Source organism: Aegilops tauschii, chromosome 5 (assembly GCF_002575655.3).
Source record: "Aegilops tauschii subsp. strangulata cultivar AL8/78 chromosome 5, Aet v6.0, whole genome shotgun sequence".
Taxonomy (NCBI): domain Eukaryota; kingdom Viridiplantae; phylum Streptophyta; class Magnoliopsida; order Poales; family Poaceae; genus Aegilops; species Aegilops tauschii.
In genome coordinates this window covers 439,149,946-439,160,650 of record NC_053039.3, presented here as the reverse complement: position 1 = coordinate 439,160,650, position 10,705 = coordinate 439,149,946, and the positions used below count along the sequence as shown (strand labels likewise).

The window sequence follows — 10,705 nt, the reverse complement described above, 5'->3', positions numbered from 1 at the left end:
TTTGGCGCGGCCGGCAGCGGTGGCTCCAGTAGACGCGTCAAAATTGAGCGCGCAAGCGTAGCTCCAGCGGCCGCGCTAAAATGCAGCGCGCGCTAAACAGTGCGTAAGTTTTTTTTAATAAAATTCATAGATAGAAAAAACGATACATAGATATTTTACATAGTTCCATAGTATAGATAGATAAAAACTACTAGTGCAGCTACAGCCTACACCCAGTCGTCGTCGCCATCTTCGCTGGTCTGATCTGAGGTATCGAGCCACATGTCTTCCCAACGATCATCATCAGACGCAAAGATCGTCTCACCACCATTCTCAACGACATCGCACTGGGATAGCGCCAGGGCCTTCCGCCGACGCCTGTCCAACCGCTCAGCGCGGCGCCTTTGCGTCTCCTCCTCGCGGCGCCTTGCCCAGTAGACTTCCTCGTAGGAGACGTCCTCCGGGTGTTGCTGGCGCCACTCCGCCATGACCTGCTCGTCCTCATGGGCGACGAGGAGGCGGTTCTGCCGCTCAGAGTGATATGCACGGTCTTGTGCCGTGCGAAGACGAGGCGGCGGGGCGACGTCCAGTGCCTGCTGCAGCATGTGGACGTTGTGGAAGTTCATCTGCTGGCGCGACCTGCCTAGGTGCCACGTCGCCGCGTCGTACGTGCGGGCAGCCTCGTGCGTCGTCTCGAAGGTGCCGAAGCCGAGCCGGAGTTGGCCGGACCGTATCTCCGAGTAGAACCCGCCGTTGGGGCACTGGCGGACGCCGCGGTAGCCCGACGCTCCTCGGCGGCGCGGCGGCATGGTGGTGGGGCGCTGGAGCGGTGGCGCGCGAGGCAGCGGAAGCAACCGAGGAAGCGGTGGAGGCGCGCGTGGCAACGGAAGAGGAAGAAAAGCGTGTGGAATAGGGGCGTGGCGAGCGCCGCATTTTATAGGCGCGCCGGAAGCGGTGCGCCAAAAAAAGCGCGTGATCTGCCGCCTTTTCCCGCGCGCGCGCAAACCGTTCCCGCGCGCGCGACTTTCCCGCCACCGCTGAAGCGCGCCGAAACGTCCCGCGCGCCCAAAAAACTCGGTTTACCGCGCGCGCCTTTTACCGCGGCTGTTGGAGATGCTCTAATGGCTGTCTCTCGTTTCATGCTCAGAAAGAGTTTCCAAGGTGTGGATCGATCTGCTTTTAGAAAGAAATATGAAGCATCCGTGCATGACGCTGCTGCACTGTGGTCGATTTATATGATTGTGTAAGCTGGGTCGGTGCAAGTGCGTGCGTGTGTACCTTTAGAGCAACTCTAGCAGATCCCGCAAAACGCGTTTGCAGTTCGCGCAAAACCGCTTTTGCGGCCGGCGAGGGCTAGTACAGATGCAGACCCCCCAAACGGACCCGTAAAAAGGTATATTCGCGGAATATGCTTTTTTACGGGTCGGCTATGCGGGTTTTGCTCGGGCAACAGCGCAACGACCCGCAGACAGAAAAACTGCAAATCTGTAATTTGTCATAGGGTTTCACAAACAAGTTCAAATTCAAATGACATAAACAGTTTGCGCGCAAATAAAAATAAAGTTCATTACGCAAAAGAAGGCATGCAAAGGGATTTTTTGTCTAAAAAAACCACATATCAAACGCAATTGACAGAAAAGACCACCCGTGAATCACATTGCCAAAACAGACCAGCTGGGTCGTGACGGCAGGCGCGCCAGCCGACACGTGGCGCCAGCCGACACGTGGCGCCTGCCGCCACGCGCGGAGGCGGCAGCCCCTGCCACCACAGGCCCCGGCGGCTGGTGGCCTGCCACAGGATTCTGCGAACGCAGCGGAGGCGCGACGGAACAGAGCACTGTGCAGATGGCCCTGCCGCCTCGTGGTGTGGCGGCAGTACTGTACTAGCTAATAATAATCGGGCGTAGTTACTAGTAGTACATGCATGGGATTCCCTCGAATGCGATGCGTGCATGCAGCGCAGAAATAGTACTCTCTCCCTTGATTATTAGCACTCCCTCTTGCCTCTTGCATGCATGTATGCTGCGCGTGCACAGCGATGCATCTCGCGTGCATCTCGCGTGGAGAAGCCGCAGTCCAAAAAAGTATACAGTATTGCACAGTGTTGCCGCCACACCAGAAGGCGGCAGGGCCCACTTGCACAGCCTCCTTTCCGTCCCGTTCGCTGAATCCTGTGGCAGGCCACCTGCCGCCTGGGCATGTGGCGGCAGGGGTGGCCGCCTTCGGTCATGGCGGCAGGCGCCACGTGTCGGCTGCCGCGCCGGCCGCCACGACCCAGCTGGTCCGTTTTGTCAATGTGATTTAGGGGTGGTCTTTTCTGTCAATTGTGTTCGGCAAATAGTCTTTTTGACAAAAAATCCATGCAAAGGTATGCGCCCATGTCCGGCACATCTTGGGGTCAAATTTCTTGGGCCATCATCATCCTCATCTTCATCCATGTTTGTAAGCAAGCCTCTCTTTGGTGGGGACTCTTTGTCGATCAACTTCCACTTGTCGCATTTTTAGAGCAACTTCCAACAATGCTCTAATTTGAAGAATCTGCCTTCCGAAGCTTCCGTGTCCTTGTATCTATGTTGAGCAATCTTGTCCTACACAATGTGAACAAAGTGATGCAATCATTTTTATGATACATTATGATGATGCACAACTTGAACAAAGGCAAAGCAAACTCACATAGTCGGACTCCACTGTGCCACTTGAAGGTGCATTGCGTACTTGCTCCAAGCAAGCTGCACAACGGCTGCACATAGGCTTGATGTTCTCCCAACGACCTTGAAGTGACCGAAATGTGCGTGGAGTCTTATTGGGGTAGTTTTTCATAATGCGGACGTATTGATCTTCAATCCTTTGCCAATATCTCTTGGCGGTTTGATTAGTACCCGTGCATGCATCAAGAGACACCGCACTCCATGCTTTCACTACTAGGAAAAGGGCTATAGACAATATGGACACTAATGGCGCACCACACATGTGGTGCCCCACTACTATATACTAATGGCGCACCATGTGTTGGTACGTCATTAGTGTCCAAATACTAATGGCGCACCACATCCACGGTGTGCCACTACTAACAAATTTTTTTATTTTTTTTTAAAAACTAGTAATGGCGCACCAGGGGATAGTGCGCCATTACTAGTTTAACTAGTAATGGCTCATCACACCCTCGGTGCGCCACTACTAACAAATTTTTTTTATTTTATTTTTTCAAAACTAGTAATGGCGCACCAGGGGACAGTAGTAATGGCGCACCACACCCTCGGTGCGCCACTACTAACACTTTTTTTTCAAAGTTAGTAATGGCGCACCGTGGGTGTGGTGCGCCATTACTAGTTACCGTGGGTGTGGTGCGCCATTACTAGTTTGACGCACCACACCCACGGTGCGCCATTACTAACTTTGCCCAAAAATTCCACCGAATGCACCCCTTGTGGACCGCCTTTTCAGTTTTAGAAAAAATAAAAGAAAATGATGGAAATGTCAAAAAATAAAATAAAATAAGTTTCCCATGTGATATGTGGTCTAGTTGTTGGGAAAATTTACAAATATGAATTTCGACTTTATTTGCAAAATCTCTCTGGAATTTGTAAAATGGGCATAACTTTTGCATACGAACTCGGATTAAAAAGTTTTTTATATGAAAAATCATCTACTCGAAAAGATACATCCAAATTCAACCGGGGGAACCCCGTTGAACATCTTTAGAATCCCCAAAAACCTAACAGAAAAAAAGATACAAGACTTTTAAGATCTCGAGGGGGAAAATGGAAAAAAATTCAAACTTATTAGTGGCGCACCCTAGGTGCGCCACTAGTAACAGAAAAAAATAGTTTCAAATTATTTTTTTGGAAAAAATGTTCAAAATATGATACGTAATATGAACGAAAGTTTGAAATATTTTTTCAAAATTTCATCACACTCATGAACATGAACAAAGTCCTAGACATCAACGAGGTTTAATAGGATTGATATGCTAGATATATCAACAAGTGCCTGTTAAGTGAGCTGGTGCTGGGGTTGGATAGAACTCTGAAGTTAAGCGTGCTTGGGCTGGAGTAATGTGAGGATGAGTGACCTTTCGGAAAGTTTGACCACGGAGTGCGATTTGACTTGAAATTAAGCATATTGACCCGAGATTAAGAAAAAAACGAAAAAAATTGAAATAAAATTTAAAAAAATATTTCTGAATTTTTTTTTGAAAAAATAATGTTAGTAATGGCGCACTTCTATATGGTGCGCCATTACTAAGTCAGATAGTAATGGGGCACCGTGTGATGTACTAAAAAATTCTAATGGCGTGATGCTAGTGGCACACCTGTAGTGCGCCATTAGTAGGCGAAACAGGTGCGCAACTAGCAGGCCTTTTCCTAGTAGTGTTTGATCAAAGCTTGATCTTCCAATATAGTGTAGTTCTTCGATCTTTGGCTTTTCCCAGTTTTTGCTTGTGAATTTTCAAACGCTTCCGCTTCAATCTCCGCCAAGTCGTCTGCACAACCATGATCGTCCACTCCGCCCTTCGTTTCATTGTAGTCAAAAGGTTCGAAAGGGGCTTGATCAATGTCAACCGCGTTCGTGTCCAACAAGTTCACGAACTAGGTTGTTGCATTGTTCGAACCACCGCTATAGCGAACGATAACAAGTCACGAGCTATCGAAAACAATGGCGAAAATGAAAGAGAATGGTCGAAGTCCGAAGAGATATACCTTCCGGCCATTTCGTCGAACACCTCGCTCGCGGGGGGAGCGGCACCGTTGAACGGCATCGCCGGAGCACCTCCTTGTGGGGGGATGGAGTGAGAGGTTGAAGAAGATGGCTTCCTTGAAGCCGGAACCTTCCTCCGCTTTGCGCCCGCGGCCTTGCCGGCCTTCTCCGCCGCCGGCCGGGATCGCACAGCGGCATTGGCGCCCGGAGCGCGGGCCATCGCGGCGGGGGCAGCCGGATTCCCGCCCTGCACAACCACGTTGCCCTGCCGCTTGCGAGCAGGCGCGGCGTGTGCTTGGGCGACGTCGGCGGGGCCCACATGGCCGGCGACGAGAACCGCCAGAGGGGTAGGGGCGTGCGCTACCTCGACGGTTACGGGGGACGGCATGGGGTCGTCCATGGCGGCGAGAGGCAGCCGGGGAGGAGCAGCCGGAGCTTTCGGAGGGGCGGCAATGGTGGCGGAGGGTGCGGGGAGCGGGAAAGGGCGTGCGGAAATGTCCCTCCCGCCAAATCTCCGCCGGATGGGGGTTGTGCTCGGGTCGGCCTCCCAGCCTGTGAAGATAGAGGTTGGGGGAGAAGATTTGCCGCACCTTGCAAAAAAATTTGCGGGCCGGTGCCGGATGCGGCGTCTGGTCGTGCAGTTTTTTTGGCCCCGACCCGCAATTTTACGGTTATTTTACGGGTCGGGGCGTTTTGCGGGGTCTACTAGAGTTGCTCTTATACTACTGCTAGCGAGTGGCGTGACCCTTCACCCTATAAAACACAGCTAACCCGAGACGGCCTAGCTATCTAGCGAGTGCAATAACGTGGCGAACTGTTGGTTTCTCTTGCTTTGTGAATTTGCTATAATACTCCCCTTCTAAATGGATTTCGTTGTTTCTTTTTCTCTCCCATTCTGCCTGAACCCACGTGAAGATGATTTGCCCACACGTGCTTCCTCTCACCACAACTGAACTAGATTGATCTTCAAGAAGCGTGCATAGTTTATCTAAATATAGTTACTGTTGGGGAATGTAGTAGAAATTCAAAATTTTCTACGCATCACCAAGATCAATCTATGGAGTAATCTAGCAACGAGGGGAAGGGGAGTGCATCTACATACCATTGTAGATCGCGATGCGGAAGCGTTGCAAAACACGGATGAAGGAGTCGTACTCGTAGCGATTCAGATCGCGGTTGATTCCGATCTAAGCGCCGAAAAAAGGCGCATCCGCGTTCAACACACGTGCAGCCCGGTGACGTCTCCCACGCCTTGATCCAGCAAGGAAAGAGGGAGAGGTTGGGGAAGACTCCGTCCAGCAGCAGCATGACGGCGTGGTGGTGATGGAGGAGCGTGGCAATCCTGCAGGGCTTCGCCAAGCACCGCGGGAGAGGAGGAGGGAGAGGGGTAGGGCTGCGCCAAGAGAGAGATATTCTCATGTGTATGGCAGCCCCAAAACCCCCACTATATATAGGGGAGGGAGAGGGGCTGCGCCCCCATCTAGGGTTTCCCCCCCCCCCCAAGGGGTGCGGCCAGCCCTAGATCCATCTAGGGGGGCGGCCAAGGGGGGAGAGAGGGGGGGCGCACCACTAGGTGGGCCTTAGGCCCATCTGAGCCTAGGGTTTCCCCCTTCCCCCCTTCCTGCGCCCTGGGCCCCTTGTGGGAGGCGCACCAGCCCACCTAGGGGCTGGTCCCTTCCCACACTTGGCCCACGCAGCCCTCTGGGGCCGGTGGCCTCACCTGGTGGACCCCCGGGACCTTCCCGGTGGTCCCGGTACGTTACCGATAGCACCCAAAACTTTTCCGGTGACCAAAACAAAACTTCCCATATATAAATCTTTACCTCCGGACCATTCCGGAACTCCTCGTGACGTCCGGGATCTCATCTGGAACTCCGAACAACATTCGGTAACCACGTATATCTATTCCCTATAACCCTAGCGTCATCGAACCTTAAGTGTGTAGACCCTACGGGTTCGGGAACCATGCAGACATGACCGAGACGTTCTCCGGCCAATAACCAACAGCGGGATCTAGATACCCATGTTGGCTCCCACATGTTCCACGATGATCTCATCGGATGAACCACGATGTCGGGGATTCAATCAATCCCGTATTCAATTCCCTTTGTCTATCGCTATGTTACTTGCCCGAGATTCGATCGTCGGTATCCCGATACCTTGCTCAATCTCGTTACCGGCAGGTCTCTTTACTCGTTCCGTAACACATTATCCCGTGATCAACTCCTTGGTCACATTGTGCACATTATGATGATGTCCTACCGAGTGGGCCCAGAGATACCTCCCCGTTTACACGGAGTGACAAATCCCAGTCTCGATTCGTGCCAACCCAACAGACACTTTCGGAGATACCTGTAGTGCACCTTTATAGCCACCCAGTTACGTTGTGAAGTTTGGTACACCCAAAGCATTCCTACGGTATCCGGGAGTTGCACAATCTCATGGTCTAAGGAAATGATACTTGACATTAGAAAAGCTCTTAGCGAACGAACTTCACGATCTTGTGCTAGGCTTAGGATTGGGTCTTGTCCATCACATCATTCTCCTAATGATGTGATCCCGTTATCAAGGACATCCAATGTCCATGGTCAGTAAACCGTAACCATCTATTGATCAACGAGCCAGTCAACTAGAGGCTTACTAGGGACATGGTGTTGTCTATGTATCCACACATGTTTTTGAGTTTCCTATCAATACAATTCTAGCATGGATAATAAACGATTATCATGAACAAGGAAATATAATAATAACCAATTTATTATTGCCTCTAGGGCATATTTCCAACAGTCTCCCACTTGCACTAGAGTCAATAATCTAGTTCACATCACCATGTGATCAACACTCACAGGTCACATCACCATGTGACCAACATCCAAAGAGTTTACTAGAGTCAACAATCTAGTTCACATCACTATGTGATTAACACTCAATGAGTTCTGGTTTGATCATGTTATGCTTGTGAGAGAGGTTATTAGTCAACGGGTCTGAACCTTTCAGATCCGTGTGTGCTTTACGAAATATCTATGTCATCTTGTGGATGCAGCTACCACGCGCTACTTGGAGCCATTTCAAATAACTGCTTTACTATACGAATCCGGTTTACTACTCAGAGTCATCCGGATTAGTGTCAAAGTTTGCATCGACGTAACCCTTTACGACGAACTCCTTTTCACCTCCATAATCGAGAAAATTCCTTAGTCCACTAGATACTAAGGATAAGTTCGACCGCTGTCATGTGATCCATTCCCGGATCACTATTTTACCGCTTGACCAACTCATGGCAAGGCACACTTCATGTGCGGTACACAGCATAGCATACTGTAGAGCCTACGTCTAAAGCATAGGGGACGACCTTCGTCCTTTCTCTCTCTTCTGCTGTGGTCAGGTCTTGAGTCTTACTCAATACTCACACCTTGTAACACAGCCAAGAACTCCTTCTTTGCTGATCTATTTTGAACTCCTTCAAAAACTTGTCACGGTATGTATTCATTTGAAAGTACTATTAAGCGTTTTTGATCTATCCTTATAGATCTTATGCTCAATGTTCAAGTAGCTTAATCCAGGTTTTCCATTGAAAAACACTTTTCAAATAACCATGTATGCTTTCCAGAAATTCTACATCATCTCTGATCAACAATATGTCAACAACATATACTCATCAGAAATTCTATAGTGCTCCCACTCACTTCTTTGGAAATACAAGTTTCTCATAAACTTTGTATAAACCCAAAATCTTTGATCATCTCATCAAAGCGTATATTCCAACTCCGAGATGCTTACTCCAGTCCTTAGAAGGATTGCTGGAGCATTGCATACTTGTTAGCATCATTCAGGATTGACAAAACCTTCTGTATCACATACAACCTTTCCTCTAGAAAATCGTCGAGGAAACAATGTTTTGACATCCTATCTGCAAGACTGCTAATACAATTTCAACAGACTCTTAGCATCGCTACGAGTGAGAAAGTCTCATCGTAGTCAACTCCTTGAACTTGTCGGAAAACATCTTAACGACAAGCCGAGCTTTCTTAATGGTGACACTTACCATCATTGTCTGTCTTCCTTTTAAAATCCATCTACACCCAACAGCCTTACGACCATCAAGTATTTCTTCCAAAGTCTACACTTTGCTTTTATACATGGATCCTCTCTCGGATTTCATGGCCTCGAGCCATTCGTCGGAATCCGGGCCCACCATCGCTTCTCCATGGCTCGTAGGTTCATTGTTGTCTAGCAACATGACTTCCAAGACAGGATTACGTACCACTCTGAAGTAGTACGCATCCTTATCAACCTACGAGGTTTGGTTGTGACTTGATCCGAAGTTTCATGATCATATCATAAGCTTCCACTTCAATTGGTGTAGGTGCCACAGGAACAACTTCATGTGCCCTGCTACACACTAGTTGAAGTTATGGTTCAATAGCCTCATCAAGTCTCCACCATCCTCCCACTCAATTCTTTCGACAGAACTTTTCCTCGAGAAAGGACTCGTTTCTAGAAGCAATTACTTTTGCTTCCAGATCTGAAATAGGAGGTATACCCAACTGTTTTGGGTATTCTATGAAGATGCATTTATCCGCTTTGGGTTCGAGCTTATTAGCCTGAAACTTTTTCACGTAAGCATCGCAGCCCCAAACTTTTAAGAAACGACAACTTAGGTTTCTCTAAACGGTGTCGTCTCAACGGAATTGCGTGGTGCCATTTTTAAAGTGAATGCGGTTGTGTCTAATGCCTAACTCATAAACGATAGTGGTAATTCGATAAGAGACATCATGGTATGCACCATATCCAATAGGGTGCAGTTATGATGTTCGGACACACCATCACACTATGGTGCTCCAAGCGGTATTAGTCGTGAAACAATTTTCACAATTTCTTAATTGTGTGCCAAACTCGTAACTCAGATATCTCTATGATCATATCATAGACATTTTATCCTCTTGTCACGACGATCTTCAACTTTACTCTGAAATTACTTGAACCTTTCAATAATTCAGACTTGTGTTTCATCAAGTAAATACACTCAGCATCTACTCAAATCATCTGTGAAGTAAGAACATATCGATATCCACTGCGTGCCTCAGCACTCATTGGACTGCACACATCAAATGTATTACTTCCAACAAGTTGCTCTCTTGTTCCATCTTACTGAAAACGAGGGCCTTTCAGTCATCTTGCCCATGTGGTATGATTTGCATGTCTCAAGTGATTTAAAATCAAGTGAGTCCAAACGATCCATCTGCATGGTGTTTCTTCATGCGTATATACCAATAGACATGGTTTGCATGTCTCAATCTTTTCAAAAACGAGTGAGTCCAAAGATCCATCTACATGGAGCTTCTTCATGCGTTCTATACCAATATGACTCAAATGGCAGTGCCACAAGTATGTGGTACTATCATCACTATTTTATATCTTTTGGCACGAACATGTGTATCACTGCGATCGAGATTCATTTTAGGTGCAAGACCATTGAAGGTATTATTCAAATATACAGAGTAACCATTATTCTCCTTAAATGAATAACCATATTGCGATAAACATAATCCAATCATGTTTATGCTCAACGCAAACACCAAATAACAATTATTTAGGTTTAACACCAATCTCGATGGTAGAGGGAGCATGCGACGCTTGATCACATCAACCTTGGAAACACTTCCAACACATATCGTCATCTCACCTTTAGCTAGTCTCCATTTATTCCGCAGCTTTTATTTCGAGTTACTAACACTTAGCAACCGAACCGGTATCTAATACCCTGGTGCTGCTAGGAGTACTAGTAAAGTACACATTCATATAATGTATATCCAATATACTTCTGTCGACCTTGCCTGCCTTCTCATCTACCAAGTATCTAGGGTAGTTCTGCTTCAGTGACCGTTCCCCTCATTACAGAAGCACTTAGTCTCGGGTTTGGGTTCAACCTTGGGATTCTTCACTAGAGCAGCAAATGATTTGCTGTTTCATGAAGTATCCCTTTTGCCCTTGCCCTTCTAGAAACTAGTGGTTTTACTAACCATCA

The 10,705-nt window shown here is 48.1% G+C and overlaps 1 protein-coding gene across 1 annotated transcript; it reads right to left on the bottom strand.

The window, feature by feature from the left end:
- Positions 1–206: 206 nt before the first annotated feature.
- LOC109742754 (uncharacterized) lies at positions 207–788 on the bottom strand. Its single transcript, XM_020301853.1, has one exon. The coding sequence runs from the start codon at positions 786–788 to the stop codon at positions 207–209; it is 582 nt and encodes a 193-aa protein (XP_020157442.1).
- Positions 789–10,705: the final 9,917 nt, after the last annotated feature.

Bases quoted from the DNA above. Each gene is read 5' to 3' on its own strand.
- LOC109742754 (XM_020301853.1), bottom strand. From the start codon at position 788: ATGCCGCCGCGCCGCCGAGGAGCGTCGGGCTACCGCGGCGTCCGCCAG.